The 16,788-nt window shown below is 34.1% G+C and overlaps 2 protein-coding genes across 2 annotated transcripts; both read left to right on the forward strand.

The window, feature by feature from the left end:
* Positions 1–907, forward strand: LOC146939001 (kunitz-type trypsin inhibitor-like 2 protein). The gene has a single exon (XM_085752832.1). It carries the CDS (start codon positions 36–38, stop codon positions 672–674), a length of 639 nt encoding a protein of 212 aa, XP_085608958.1. The 5' UTR covers positions 1–35; the 3' UTR covers positions 675–907.
* A 6,605-nt stretch (positions 908–7,512) lies between these two features.
* LOC146939002 (smr (Small MutS Related) domain-containing protein) lies at positions 7,513–15,873 on the forward strand. Its single transcript, XM_085752833.1, has 11 exons — positions 7,513–8,291; positions 9,460–9,485; positions 11,892–12,014; positions 12,217–12,302; positions 12,716–12,945; positions 13,223–13,299; positions 13,410–13,466; positions 14,120–14,187; positions 14,345–14,451; positions 14,579–14,649; positions 15,422–15,873. Exons 1-11 carry the CDS (start codon positions 7,682–7,684, stop codon positions 15,548–15,550), a joined length of 1,584 nt encoding a protein of 527 aa, XP_085608959.1. The 5' UTR covers positions 7,513–7,681; the 3' UTR covers positions 15,551–15,873.
* The last annotated feature ends 915 nt before the right edge of the window (positions 15,874–16,788 follow it).

Here is a 16,788-nt window from a genome sequence, read left to right on the forward strand (position 1 = left end):
AAACCAAATAGCATATCCTGCTTGACAAACCAACCATGAAGCCTGCACTACTTACCCTCTCTTTTCTTCTTCTCTTTGTATTTCCATTAGCCTTTAGCACACTAGTTAATGAACAAGTAATAGTGGACACAAATGGAAACCCTATTTTCCCTGGTGGGAGGTACTATCTCATGCCACCTATCTTTGGAGCAGCAGGTGGTGGAGTAAAGCTTGGTCATGATACAGAAAGCTCAACATGTCCAGTTGCAGTATTTCAAGATTATTCTGAGGTTGTGAATGGCCTACAAGTAAAATTTATCATACCAGGAATAAGCCCTGGTATAATCTTTACAGGAACTACACTCAATATTTCATTTGTAGAGAAGCGTGAGTGTGTTGAATCCTCTATTTGGGCAATCGTTGCTGGTTGGCCTGCATGGGTAGGTATTGGTGGTGATGAAGATCATCAAGAATCTGAAATCTTAACTGGTAAGTTTAACATTCAGAAACATGGTTTGGGGTACAAGTTTGTATTTTGTCCAACCTATACTATCCCACCTGGTTCTTGTTATGATATTGTGAAGATTGATGATGTGAATGGAAGACGTTTGATCCTTCCTATGGATGATGTCAGTGCTCCCTTTGAATTTGTGTTATTTGATGCTGGTGATGCCACTGAAAATTCTGTAGTTTGAATAATAAAATCTCTAAGCAAGTGTAATTACTTTATCTGACCACATTTATAAGAAGAAAAAAAAAACGACTTTTTAAATTCATTGAATAACTCTTAAATACGTTGGTTATTCAATGAATTTAAAAAATTGTTTTTAATTATAAATGTGACCAGAGAGAGTATGTGACAAGTGCTCCAATAACATTTGTAGTTGTTTTATCAATAAGAATGCATGGATAACTCTTACCCAAGCAAGATTACTCTTATTAACATGTTATCATTTTTAAGAGGCTTTGTCTAACCCGTACAAATTTGCATCATAGAAACACAAACAATTCATCTTCATCTTGAATTAGAAACTTAGATCTTCATCAAACTCATAACTCTTTTTAAGAATTTCAAATTTTCATCTCCAACAGCAACATCAAATATCCAAATTAATAAATAGACTTGTCAAATTTGCATTAAAGATGAGTTAAAACCCTATATATGAAGGATAATACTATGCTATGAATGTGTAAACATGTGTTTGTATTCTCTTTTCTTCTTCTTATAAGCAAATTTATTAACATCGACTATAAGGGGTAGATTACAAAATAGGATTCATGGGCTTTGTAGACAAGATAATATATACCATCAATATGGAAAAACAATTTTTTTTTTTTTTTATTTCTACCTTTTCTACTATTGAACCAAGTCCAAGACATCCTTTTAATTTTACAAGCTACTTCATCAAATTTACCACTTTTCCATTAAATATAATATCGTTCGTCTCCAACCAGTTGCATCAAATAGTAGCTAGCTAACAAACTAAATGTGACATCATTTCTGTACTCTATCCTTAAGGTTGCCCTCCCAACAAATTAAAAATTAAGACTTAAATGCACTTTCTCTCTTATGTTTCAAAAAGTTGCGATTTTTTCTCTTATAAAAAAATATATTTTAAACCTTAACTTTAGACCCTTTTACAAAACACTGATTTTGACCGAGTCAAAGCCTAGGTGACATGTCACTTAAGTAATTTGGCAGACAACTGTGTATTTTAATAATTTTTTTTTTAAAAAAAAGAGAAAAGCCACACATGTAATTAGTTAGACAATAAAAATAAAATAGAAAATGGCTGGAATTAAAAGGGTCTCACGTGGCCCTCCTTCCTCTTCTTCCCAACGGTAGGATTTTAGGGTTTGAAAACCCTCAAATATTCTTAATCTTCATTCCTGTCAAAGCTTCATCTCCTTCACCAATTCTCCAACTCATTCATAAATTCGTCACTTCTTAAACGTTATTCTATGTAAATTCGTGTTCCTATCTTTCATACTATGTTCTTTTCGTGATTTTTCATCTTCTTCCTTGTAAACTTGCTTTCTACAGAAATCGAAACATGGGTGAAGATTCTTCTTCATCATTCTCTGGGTCAGCACTGAAACAGAGATTAAACTTGGTCTTCTACGTTATGAGCAAACCTCAAAACCCATTATATTATATTATAAACCATTATTTACACTTGAATAGAAGGCAAGCGGGCAACAAGTTGCGCCGCTAGACCTTTTTGGATGGCAAAATCAATCCTCGTAAACACAACATTCATGGACCTAGGAGACATGACATTGCTATGCATGACCTTTTGAACTTTATGTAGAAGGCCAACAACCTCTGGTGCTAGGAAACCGAAAGTGTCAAAAGCAAATGGTATAAAAGCATGTTGATTGTTTGAACACGCTTTCTCGTGTTTGGCCACCTTACTTGACGCAACTTTAAGGGATGTCTGTCCTAAGGTAAAAGGCCTGACACCTAATCTCACAAGTGGTGAAACCCCATTCAAGTCTACACATGCATGTTGATCTTCTTTCTAGCGGGTCATTCAGGAAGTTCACAGGCGCCTTCTTCTTCACTGAAACTCATGCCCGTCTGAATATATCAAAAAGTACATCCCTAACAAAGTCGTGTCTGTACTTAAAGCCGGGAAGTTCCTTACAATGAACGGCATGCTCCCCAAAAGTATCTAGACACGCCTTACGACAAACATGGAACACCTCATCAATAGGAAATAGTGGAATCATAAGGCGATATCTAAGGAATACATGTGACTTCTGTGACAAATCTCTTGAAAGCGGGGCATGTCTACCTCCATGTTTGGGGTTATCAGAAGAGCAAGTCAAGTTCATGGGAAATTTTTATGGGCAACAGAGGAATCCATATTTGAACACTTACAATCCGGGTTGGGCACAACATCCAAACTTTTCTTATCGAAGTCACAATGCTCTGCAACCTCCACAAACAAATTGCCCCCCAAGGAACTCAACAACAACAACCTAGGGCGAGTCTGAAATGATAAACTAGGGCATGAAGTAACAATGCTCTGCAACCTCCATGCATTTTTTTCTTATATAATTTTACTTTATATTTTTTACATTGATTTCGCAAGGTTGATGTAGAACCTACTAATATTGATCAACATGAGAATGCTGGTATGTATCATGAAAGTAATGCATAATTATTATCCCAAATTTCGTTCTTCTATATTGCAGTAACCTCTTCTGGTTGGTTCTTTTTGTGCATTGATTTTTTGGTTCCTTCTCTGATTGATTATTATCCCAAATTAAAAAAAAAGTTGTTAACCGCATTGGTTTCTTTTTTGTTTGTGCATAATCATTTGAATTTGTTATTAATTGAATAGATCAATGTTCTATATCAATCATATCTCATGTTCTGTCTTCAATTATTTCATATAATTGCAAGAAACCATATTAGTCAAAACCAAGACCGGATGTACCTCCAGGATCAGGAAACAATGGAGATGTATTGTTAGGATGTACTCTGCAAAAAGAGATATTAATGTGAAGCGGTTCGGTAGACGATGGTGTCATTTTGTTAGGACCAAGAATTTAAGAAAGGATGATAAATTCATATGATCAACCATCCTTGATTGTATGTGTGAACTAAGATGGAAGGGTTTTGCTTTTAAATGTAAGGATAACATAGTGTTGTGTGGTAAGATGTATAATACGTTAAGTCTCTTAGACTATGTAGTTAGTTGTCTTTTGTTTCTTTGTTTTTAGTGGAGTTTTTTTTTTTTTTTTTTGGTTACAGTTTTTAGTGGAGTTTGATGCTACCAAAAGCATCGGTCATATTTGTGTTGCAACTCTTGAAAATTTTGAAAAAGATTGGATCTTTATATCAAAGTCAAGATTATTAGAATAATTAATCTATCTTCTAACGTATAGTTTTCAGGTTGTTTTTCTGCATTTTTCTTATTTTTGAACTGTTGGATTTTAGGTTATATCTTAGTCACATTTATAGGATTGTCACTCTAAATTTAACCACACACAAACTTATACAAATTTTTATGACACCTACAAAGTAATGCAAGTTTTGAAATTTGGGAAAGTAATTGTATAACTCACTTCATAAGAGGTACATATGCGAGGTTAAAAAAATATTTAAAATTGGGTGCAAATTGACATTAGATGGTTCAAAAGATTTTTTTATTTTTTTTTAACCTCTGATATCTATACAAAACGAAGATAGAAGACTATGACCCCAATATTTTTTTTTAACCTCTGATATCTATACAAAACGAAGATAGAAGACTATGACCTCAATTTTGCTGATCTATTGTGCTTTCAATTGATTCTTTCTCTCTCTTTTTTACGTGATTTAGGTGACTTTTGCTTTTGATTGTTTTATTAGATGACTTTTTATTATTCTTTTAACTTTTATTTTTCTAGACATAATATTATTTCTTTGTTTGTTTCGATGAAAAACTTAATAAGTTAGTTGCTCAAATTTTGAGAGGAGCCTAATGAAAAGTTTGGGTAGAGCACGGGTCTATGTGCCCTTTACTTTTTAAGGTAATGTTGTAATCTTTGCTTTGTTAAGACAATATATTGCATAATACATAAATTTTGCAAGATATCGTGTGCTATCGTTGCACTCAAGTCTGAAGGGTATTTCACAATTTTAGATTTCGTATGGGAGTCGAACCGAGTACCTATGACAACACATTAGAACTTTTACCACTAGACCACTAACATTTTTATTGAAATATTGTTGCTTCTAAAATGGATATGCAATCCTAAATGCCTTTTTTTAAGCCACTAACACCTTGACGGTTCCTTCTTCGATAGCAGTTTCTTTTCATTATTGGCGCTTCCTTTTCTAATAGCAGTTCCTTTTTATAGATTTAGCATCCTTTGCGGTTAGTCTTTTCTGACGGTCCTTGCAAATTTTTATATATTATTTTCTTTTCATTACAGTGTTCTCTATAATTTATAATTTTTATTGTGTTTATTACCACCTTTGATTACTTTCACATAATTTAATTTATGACTTTGATTCCATATTCATTTTTGTTGATGCAAATTGAATGTTTCTAATTTGCTTTTTTGAGATTTTGCATGTCGATCACTCTCAATCATCACTTAGTCTGATTGTTTCTATGACTTTGAATGTACTCTAAAATTAATAATATAGCCAATCTGAAACTTACACATAAAACTTTACAAAACCCGTATATTAGGGCTGGAAATGAGCCGAGTCGAGTCGAACTCACCTGAGCTCGACTCGACTCGATAAGATTTGGTTAAGCTCGAAACTCGGTTCGAGTTCGACACGAACTATTTTTTCAGCTCGAGTTCGACTCATTTAAAGTTCACGAACAGTTCGGTTCGGCTCGTTAGGTTCAGTTCGATCGCTCGAATTACATTACTCAAAAATTAAATATCTTTGTCAAAAAAGTCTAAATTTATAGCATCCAGTACAAAACGTCAAAAAGAGATTGAAAATCAATACAACATCTGCTTTACTACAACAAGGACCTAAAAAGCTAGTTTGCAAGCATAACGTGAGAAACTAGAATTACATGGTGCAAGAGGGAAGAAAAGAAAATGGAATACCTTCCAAAAAATGACAACAACTTAGGTTGAAGAGAGATGAAAATGGTAGATGATTTGTGGATATGACAAACCTTTTTAGCAGGCCTTACAAATCGGTGTTAAAATTAAAATATTGAAGTTCATAGCAGTCATGTGAATTCAGTTTTTCATTCTTCTTACCAACTAGACTAGAGAGTTTCTTTGTATTGAAATCAAAGGAGAGCAAATGTTTAGTTTTGTGGACAATTGGAACCAAAACGTAATAATAATTGGAACCAAAACGTAATAAACCTAATAATAATTGGAACCAAAACGTAATAATAATGGAGATTGGAAATTGCAAAAGTAATACTCCCTCCGTCCCTTAATGTAATCTCCTTTGCTTTTTTCACATTTCTTAAAGAAAGTTGTCAGTGTAATTAATGTGTCTGTTTTATGTATTAATATTACCAAATTGTCCTTTGTTTGTATGTGTAATAAATTTGACTATTCATATTTCAAGACAAATTAGTAGTATTAATTAGGGGTATGTTTAGGAAAAAAGTAATAAATGCACCTAGTAATTTAAAAAGGAGTTTACATTTAGGGACAAAAATAAAATCAAATACTCCCTCCGTTTCAAAATGAGTGTCGCTTTAGCCAAAAAAATTTGTTTCAAAATGAGTGTCGCTTTCAGTTTCCAATGCAATAATAACTTTTTCTTTTCAATTGTACCCTCCAATTAATACTCTGCACACTACTTCCAAGGTATTACTTTTAAAACTAACCAATAGTTAATAAGGATAATTTGGTAAAATAATCATTCTCTTTCTCTTAATCATTGCATTTCTTAATATGTGTGTAAACACCTAAAACGACACTCATTTTGAAACGGAGGGAGTAGGTGTTTAGATATAGAGACGGAGGGAGTAAAAGGATATTATAAAGTTAATGTTTCTACTTCCTAGGCTTTTTGAAACAAGGAACAGAACGTTTAAACGCTAAGGTCTTTTTTGAAATATTTAATTAATTTAATAAATATAAAAAGTTTCAAAAACTAACTGAAAAATTATTTAAGTGTATGAAATAAATTAATTATATATATAATCGAGCCAACTAATGAATCAAACGAGTCGAACTATATGTAACTCAAGTTCAGGTCATTTAATTAACGAACTTAATATTCAGCTTATGTTCAGCTCATTAGGTTCATGAACCAAATTCAACAGACTAATTACCGAGTCGAATTTCGAACTATATTTGAGTTGGTTCGGTTCATTGCCAGCCCTACTGTATATCATACGCGTTAGAGTCTATTTATTAAAAGGTGAATTTGCAGTGACTACCCTACTTGACAAACAAAATTGTAAATGGTTTAAGTAATTATAAGTGGCGGCCTTATTTTTCCCCGCCTCCCAAATAAAGGTGAAAGTGATATTTTTATCAAATTTATCATATTCCAAATTTGATTTCCACAAATTCACAAAACGAATTCCAACATAAAGAGAACGTGGACAAAACCAACCTCTCCAATTTGGTATAAATCGGATACCACAATCATAGCCATGTTGGAGTTAGTGGAATTGTGGCCCTCAATAATTCCATTTTATTCTCAAATTTATTTTTCATCCAAAAATACTTATTCACTTAACCTCTTAGGATTATTATTTATATTGTATTTTTTGAAGACTTAAATGCTCGCCTTTTTACAGAAGTTATCAAATTTTATGTTGCACAAAAAATTATATAATTATTATTTTTCTTTTTTGACTTTTTCTTTTTTGACATATGATAAATTTTACTTAACAATATTAAATATCTTAAGAGAGTGTTTAATCAATGAGTACAATCCTAATCAACTCGAAGGCTATGATTAATTTACACGTCATACACACGTAATATTTGATTTACGTCTTTATCATTTATTCATATTCGGTTTGAAAGATTAATCTCCATAATTGTCCGTTCAGGTAATAAATCAAATTTATGATTTAGTTATTCTCTTTTGTTTTGTTTGTCAAACCCATAGATATTTCTCTCATGCCGTCGCTTCCCCAACAACAACACCCTTCAACGATTCCTTCTCCAAAATCTCAACCAATCTTCGACCCCGTTTTCATCTGATTCATCCTTAATCTCAAAAACCCAGATCCTTGTTTTCTCAACAAAAAAAAAAATGAAGAATTCTCGAAAAAAGAAGAAGCAAAAACCTCCCAAAAAAATGGAAGAAAACAAAGAATCCTCAAAAGGGGTTATCGAAAAACAACAACAAGAGACAAAAAACCAGGTTTTAGAATCATTGGTTGAAGCTTTTTCATTGTCTTCAATGGAAGAAGCAGTTGCAGCATATGATGTTGCAAAGGGTGATCCAAATAAAGCTTCTGAGATCTTAAGCAGAGGTTTGGGTATGGTGGAGAACGTTGAATACCCTTTTTCTTCGTCTTCTTCGTGTAGTGGTGGTAGCACTAGCAATGGTTTTTCTTCCGGTTTGGATTTGGCTTCGACTTCGGGTTCTTCGGGTTCTTCAGATGGGTTTGTGGAGCAGGTTTGTGGGGAGGGTGTGGTTGGGTTTAAAGGGGGGAAGTTGCAGAAGCAGAAGAAGAAGATTGTTGCGGTGACAGGGACTGTTTCGTCGATTTTGGGGAATGAATATGTGAGGAGGGATGGTGGGAGGAAGAAGAAGTTTGGAAATGAGGTTGTTGATCATGAAGAAGCTGAACAGTTTCTGTATTCCATGCTTGGGAATGATTGTGATCTTAACTTGGCTGTTGTTAGAGATGTTCTTTGTGAGTAATTTGTTTTTTTGTGTTTTTGTTTTGTTATGTGTTTTTCTTTTTCAGCTTTACTTTTGTTGTTTAGATTTGTTGACTATAGAAAAGTAGAAAACAAATTACTACATGGCTCGAGCAATTAGTCTTTGCTGTTGCGAGCAGAGGATACCTGTTTCGGAACAAAAAAGATGTTTTACAAATTTTTTAGTTTATTTATTTATGTTTTCAATTTTGTTCATGGAGTTTCAAAACCATTATCATATTCATATTTCAATAGTTTGATGTAATTTTTTAGAGGTTAATGAGTTGGATCCAGATATGGTTTATGAGGGTAATTTGATCCATGTAGCCGACCACGCTTAGTGGGATAAGACTTGGTTATTTGTTGATGTAATTTTTTTTTTTTTGTCAAGAATATTGATTGTCTTTTGAATTTAAAGTTTCAAAATTATTATTATCATTCAAGTTTTAAGCCATATGATTGAAGGAGGTTTGAAATTTGTAGAGATAGAAGAATGTCAAAGAAAACCACGTGGAGAATGGTTAAGATTTGGATGTAAATGGTTTGTCATTTGACCTGATTCATGATAGTATTAAACTTGTCCTTGATAGACGACATCAGATCAACGGTTAATGTTTGCCAGTCTGGTGTGGGAGAAGCAGTGTTGTGAATCAAGGATCGCGGAAAATAGTGGTTTGTTCAAATTCCGCTATGCTACAGTGATATAGCCTCTATTTACAACATTTTGTACTAAATAGCGTACTGGGGAATGATAGCAATATGTTCAAATTCTGCTATGCTATAGTGCTGTAAAGCCCGCTATAGCCGACAACACTTAGAAGTATGATGAAATTTGATAGACTTGATAAATTCAATCGTTGATCTTATGCGGTTTATCACGGCAAGTTTAATACTATTCAATGTTAGAACTCAACCAATATGACGGTATTTGACTTATGTAGTCCATTCCGCCTAGTTGGAAAGAACTTTTATTCATGTTGTTTTGATTTTATATGGAACTAGAAACTTATCTTTTTCTTAAAGTCCATTTGTATTATTTTAGTCATTGCTTATGCTTAAAAGCAAGACATTGATACTAGTTCATGGCGTTATTAATTATAATGTGTTCTGACCATTTTTTTTGGTTTGTTGCTTGACCTTGGAATTTTTCTTTGTATGCAGGTCAATGCGGATATGATGTTGAAAAGGTATATTGAAATCTTAAATTGTACTTCACACTAATCCTTTCTTGAAGTTTCTTTTTGGTTTTTCTTCCGCCTTTGCGGATTGGCTTTGCCTTGTAAATATATCCGTGCTACTGTTTGAATTTTGGTGTTTCTTCCTTAGCACACCTTGTGCTGGGAAGGCCATTTTGAGGTGGTAATACAATTTCATTTTAGCTTCTTCAAAAAAATCCTTTCTTGATGTTCATATAATTGAAACCGAAAATAAGAAAAAAATTAAAATGAGAACACCACTATACATTTTTTGTGTTTCTTTCTTATTTGCTTGTGTTCTGTGTGTGTATGAAACTGCTAATCTGCTATTTTGTTTCTCCATACATTGGTAATTACCTATGGTTAGTCAGGTTGTACCTTCTTTTAATTTCATGGATAGATTTTTATCCAATTGGATAGTTAATTTGTACCTTATTTTCTTTGAAGTCTAGACACTTAGAAATAGAAAAGTATTGGTGTCTGAAACGTATCCATTACCGATACATTTCATAGTATATTGTTGCCTATAAATGACTCATCATTGAGAGTGGTTTTTCTTTTAGTTTCTTTTTACCCTTTTACATTCAGTTGACTGTGTGTTGTGTGTTGGAAAGACAGAATCTTCCATGCTATTGTTCTTGCATTGTGATCTTGCCTCTCAAGTTTGGTGTAAGGTGTTTCGGTGGCTTGGTCTGCTGATGATATTTCCCTCGAATTTGTTCATTTTATTTGAATGACTGGCCGGTAGTAAGAAATTATGGAAGGGGTTTTGTTTGATATGACATGCAACTCTGGTCAATTTGGAAGGCAAGGAATGGTTAGATCTTCGAAAACCAGGAATGCGACCCCAACGTGGTGGTAGATGAGATAAAAGTGAGTAGATTGAAGATATGTCATTGCAGTTCCTACTTATCAACTGTCGGCGTCGATCATTTCTTTTGGTGCCGTTAAGATGTAGTTTCCTCTGCAGTTCAGTTGTTTGCAGACTTTTGATGTGGTTTCGGCCCCTATTTCCCGGCAGTTCTGCATTTCTGGATTAGGTTGCTGCAGTTTTTTGTCGGGTCTGTTATGGCCTTGCTTTTGTGGTAGTTGAGGTTATTTTCCTGTATTCAAGGCGGTTGGAGTTTGAAATGCACGAACATAGCTTTAGTGCGTATCGGTTCACTAGTCACGAGGCTGCTTGTTTGTAGCTGTGGGGAAATTTTTCTGGTTTTTCGTGTTCTGATTTCTGCTTTCTCTGCTGTATGTGAACACAGTTTTTAACACCGGATCTGTTTTGATTTCCAGACTGTATAATTTGTGCACTGGTTTGAGTTGATTAATAAAAGACTTAAATACCACTTTGCCCCTTAACTTATGTAAGTTGATGCAACTTGGTCCCTAAACTTATGTAAATTGAGGCAACTTGGTCCCTCAATAGATGGATATGATAATATGTTTTCATAAGTTAAGGGACCAAGTTATTTTAACTTGCATAAGTTAAGGGACCAAATTGGTTGGTTTCAAAGTAAAGGGATGAAATTGAACTTTTTAAATAAGTTAAGGGACCAAAGAGGTATTTAAGCCTTAATAAAATTATTTGCTGTTCAAAAAATAAAATAAATTATGTGCCACAATAAAACTTGTCGCTCATTCCAAATATTTCTGTATCCCTGTATCAATGTCGTATCGTACCATGCATCCGGGCTTGTTAGTTTGTTTTGCATCTTCATAGGTGTTTTAGAATGCTGCAGTGATCAAATCATGTTTTTCTTTTACTTTCTTTTTACCCTTCTAATTATTTGTTGCCATTACATCGTATTTACCACAAAAAAACTTGTTACTCGTTCCATTGCTTCTCTTCACCACCCAGGGCTTGGGATTATACACACTGCTGGGTAATTTTTGCTCTGGTTAGCGTGTACACTGTTGCTGAGTTGTTGCTGTATTTGGTTCATCTGCTTCGCTGTTCTGTTTCACACCTTTTCTGCATCCCCGTGTCCTTATTTTATTGCTCATGCTCCCTTTTAGGGCTTACTCTTTAGTCCATCTATGCAGTTACTATGGTTGTAGAGTAGCAGTGTTCTGAGCTGCAGAATTTCGTCATTGTTGCTCATTATTTGCCTTGTTTGCACTGCAGTTCTCGCTCCCTTTTTGCTGTTGTTATGCTGATAAGTGACTTTTGTGTGTTTCTGTGTGTGTAGGGTATATGTATATAATTTATTTTAACATATCTTGTCCGTGTCAATTTAAATAGTATTTCCATATCCCCGTATCTATGTCGTATCGTACTATGTAACCGACCAACCTGGCTTCTTAGTTTGCTTTGCATCTTCATAAGTATTTTAGAATGCTACACTGATCAAATCAAGTTGTGCTACTTTTGTAAAATGAATAGATATGATTATGATTTTCCAGGCCTCGGATGTATTGCTTGACTTGGCTGCGAATGAGCGATCCAGTAATGATAGAAATTCTGATTACAGAGTAGACAACATGGACGGTACGAGATTCCTTGTTGATTATGATCATAATGATAGTGTAAGTGTCGGTATAGATTCTTTTTTCATTATTGTTTTCAAATTTACTCTGGTTTTAACATTTAATCGGTCACCCATTTGTTTATGAAATAGTCAACCAGGTGCTTAATTTTGGATTGGATTGTTTATTGTTGGAAGTACTTTAACTTCTCTATCTACATCCCCTCACAGTACATGGTATTAATTGTCAAAATTTGTCACAGTTGATAGATAGAAGATCAGAGTGCACATCTCTTTCATCGGAAGGTGACTTTTCTGATAATATATGGGGTCTGGGATCTTTTGGCAGGTAAATAATGTCAATATATTTATGTTTTTATATTATGCTAGCCATAGTACAGTGTTGATACCCTTCACATTTTTCTCTCCCTCTTGTCACCTCCGTCCTGCAAAATAAAACTATTTTGATAAATGATTTAATAGGGATGGAAGCAAGATTGGGATAAAATAATTGTGCACTCCTGTATGCGCTCTTATACAAATAAAATTGGCATAAGATTATTTTCATGTCGTCATTACTAATAGTTCAAACCTCATTATCAGTATCACCGTTGCACTGAAATAACAACAATGACAAAAAACAAATTGTCCATTAATTGACTATCCTCGTATTCTTTTTTGTATTTGAATATAACCTTCTCCTAATCAAGGATCTTGGTATATAGAACCTAACACGACTAGCTTAGTTGTTTATTGGTTTAGGAATTATGCGGAGGTCCTCACTAGTTCTAAAGCTAATTCTCATATTAGCCCAGGATGCACAAAGTTAGAACTTCCTCAGAAGGTGTTAGAGTCCTTGTTTAACATTCCCAAAAGCTCTGAACATGACAAAGGTACCATGGATTGGAGAAAAATAGCAAAGAAAATGCAGTCATTGGGACCTGGTTTTGATGGTCGTCCAAATGTTGCAGAACCTCAGCAGCGTCCTCGCAGTATGTAAATTTGGAAATTATTTTGCTTGCATCGACTTGCTCTTTGTAAATAGTATTAATTTATTTGTGCTTATCTAATAAAGTTTTTACCCCTCATAATGTGAGGAAAAGGAAAGTTCCATCCAATCTTAACACAGTGCATTTACTTCTATATTCACGTTTATCGAGTTTTTCAAATTATCTTTCTCTTTGTATGCTTGAATTTGATGATTTCCTTTGATGTTATCAAATTGAATTGAATCATGACTATTCATTCACTTGCTTGCTTTGTTTGTAGCTAAAGGAGAGGAATATCACGCCTTTAGGCAAGATGCAAGACAGCAGTGGGATTCAGTTAAAGGTTACTTTCAGAAAGTAAGTTCACATTTGGTGTTTCCCTTCGATTTTAACTTTCTGTTCTTCGAGCCAGTTGATTTGGAGTTCAGATATCAGTTCAGTATATGAGAGGGTTGACAATTTTGCAGGCTGCAACTGCATATACTAATGGAGATCGAGGATATGCCGCATATCTTTCTGATCAGGTTCATGATTGTCTGTAAAAAATGTGATACTTCATTTTGCACTTGATTGTTCATATTAATTATCTTTTAAAACCAACGCTTTCTCAATTCCTCTATCTATTGTTTTTTTTTCTCTCTCTCCTTTCTATCATTCTATGCTTCTGTAGTTAGTTATATATATATATATATATATATATATATATATATATATATATATATATATATATATATATATATATATATATATATATATATATAGGGTTATGATAGAAGACACCTTTTGTGAAGGTGTCTTTTATCAAGTTACTCTATGAGCATTTGCGAAAAGACACCAACTTACTTTTATGAAGGTGTCTTTTAGCAAAGTTATAACTAAAAAGTGAAAATCACACCTTAAGGTGTGACTTGATAAAAGACACCACCAAAGGGTGGCTTGTAACAAAACCCATATATATATATATATATATATAGTGTTTGTTTTAAAATGTGGAGATGTGATCCAAGTATGATTATGTCTTGTTTATTCTTTTTCATTGTCCATTGTTTTTTAGAATAGCGTTCTAGATAATGTTTTTTGGTTTTGGGGTGAAACATTAACCACTCTACTTTATGTTTTTGGGCCATGAAGGTGGGTCTACCTTGTTATAATATGCTAACTATTTCTGTGTGGTTAGGGTAAAGAACAAACTAAAATAGCTCAGAAAGCAGACACTAAGGCAAGCCATGACATATTTGTTGCTAGGTCGGTCGATTTCTTTAGCTCAACTGAAATTTTATTCTCTTCCTTAAGATTCTGTCAAATAGAAATAGAGAAGAAAGATCGCAGAACTTCCCTTTTCACATTTTTCTTATCCATTATTTATTATTGCCTGTTTTAACCTATTGCTAGTGGTATGCAGAAACAAGGATATAGAAAATGTGATAACTATTGATTTGCATGGGCAGCATGTGAAACCAGCAATGAGAATGCTGAAACTTCACCTTCTGTTTGGATCATATGTTCCCTGTAAGCATTTTCTAAGCATCTAGCTTCTCACATTTTCCTTTCTCGGGACATTTAGACTAAAATGGCGTTGCTTATTGAATTGTATTTGCATTTTCTCACTTTAATTGTCTTTTTATGTCTACTTTAGCTGTTCAGATGATAAGGGTTATCACAGGATGTGGATCACATGGTTTTGGGAAATCCAAGCTGAAACAATCGGTACGATTTAATCCACCCCCTTCTATACAAATATTTTATGCTCCGATATATATTTCAACATAATGTTTGATGTATACATACATGTTGGTTTAGGCTTTCAGAACTTCTGTTACAAGGATTTTGACTAATGTTTTATATTTGAATTAATATTTACTTTGTTGGAAATTTCGGCTTCATTATGGTCCGCTCCGCCCCAAGACGCCTTATTACGACATTTGGGCTACTTACATTGCAGCCTCCAACACCTTCTCTGTGTTGGGTGTGAAGGGGTGGGTTTAGCACCACATTGCCTAGAGACATGACCTTTGTAGTGTTTATAAACCGTGGGCAGCATTCACCTTACTAGCCGGTTTCGTTAGGCCCAACCCAAATTCTGTGATGGTATTAGAGCCTATCTTAGATTTGTTGTTGGGCTTCCCGCGTCGTCTACCGTTCAGGCTCATTGTGGCCTGGATGTGAGGCAGTATGTTGGAAATTTTTCCTTAATTGTAGTTCGCCCCTGCCTAGTTACGGAATTTGGGTTTTCCTTCATTGTAACCTTCAACACCTCTGTGTTGGCCGTGAAGGAGTGGATTTATTCCTACATTGCCTAGAGATATTGCCCATGTAGTGTTAATAAAGCTTGGGCAGTCCTTACCTTACAAGCTGGTTTTCTAAGGTTGAGAGAGGCCCAACCCAAATTCTAAAATTTTTCTTGAATCCTAAAAACTTGTTTTTTTTAAGGGAACAAAATTGTTCTACATGATGATTCCTTATGATTTGTTTGATACAGGTTACTAACCTTTTAGATAAGGAGTCAATTGAATGGAGAGAAGAGAACCGAGGAACTGTGTTGATCAAACTCGACGGATGGAGAGAGTATAACTTTCTGGAAGCTGATAGTGATAGCGATAGTGATTGATTGAGCTTATTGCATATAAGCTAATTGCAGGTTTATTAACTGTTTGTGTCTGTACACTCTGTACCAAGTTTAGATTACTAATTTGGAATTTATATGAAGTTAGAGCTGTGAAATTGACATACACATTAGGTACCTATTTTGGCCAAGCTCTGTCTGTTGTAACTTCAAGCAAACATAGATCTTGGCACGTTTAGGGACCATTTAACTCTATTTTAGTTCTCAAGTGTTTGTCTGGATTTGCATTCCTAGGGTAGGCTAATGCCTAAGAATCTTAAGATGTTATTGGTGTTGTACCTACGTGAATGTGTGTATTTTATTTTAAATTTCCTGGTTTTTTTTCTCTTCCTAATTTCTCCACACAACACATTACTTTGATAATTCCTATGCTTGTTGCAGTGTAGGGTTGTTGACTGATCCACACAACACTTTGTTACAAAACTGGCTGATCCTTTGTGTCAGTTTGACTCGAAGGATCAACGGATAAATTTGTGCTATCCACCCAGTAAATTCATTTAAAAAAGTTCACATATTTTTTACGCGCACACATGATGGGATTAGGAAAATGGTACCGTATCTATCTACGAATTTTTTGCACAAAGCGCTCGTGAATAAATTTTGATTTGAACCCGGATTCTGTTGGCCCAAACATTAGAACCAATGCATTGCCACGCCCTATTAGTTTGCCAACTTATTAAGTGAATGGATTTGTTTAAACTCAACTTTGACTCTTGTTTTTGTTAAATGATTTCAAATTGATTAGAGTAACAATACGACATCTACATCAAATCATGTCCAAACAACATTGGTCTAACGTACAACATATGCAGAGTTTTGTGAACCAGATAATCTCATGGCTTTTGTATGTATTTAGTGTGTGATGTCTGATGGCAGATAATCTCTGTTGAAGTGATATAAAAACAGGAAAAAACATCGGTGATGCATGTTTTTTCGTTAGAATAATATTTGTTTTGCTAGAATAACGATTTTTGTTGAAATTAACATGTTTAATCGCAATAATAACATTTTTTTTCTGCTGTTATGCCATTTGCTTTCATATCTTATATGAAGAAAAAAAAAAGTTTGCTGAAAGGAAAGTCTGTTTTTTTTTCTTCTTCTTTTTTTCTAACCTAATTCTCAAGCAATCTAGGTCATTGCTTTAGGCCAACCCATTTATAATGCACTTCTTTAAATTGAGTTGAACAAATACATTTGAGTGTAAAAATCATGTTTGGAGAAAA

The sequence above is a fragment of the Medicago sativa genome, chromosome 3 (genome assembly GCF_051527215.1).
Source record: "Medicago sativa cultivar Bolivia chromosome 3, Bolivia_mono, whole genome shotgun sequence".
Lineage (NCBI taxonomy): Eukaryota > Viridiplantae > Streptophyta > Magnoliopsida > Fabales > Fabaceae > Medicago > Medicago sativa.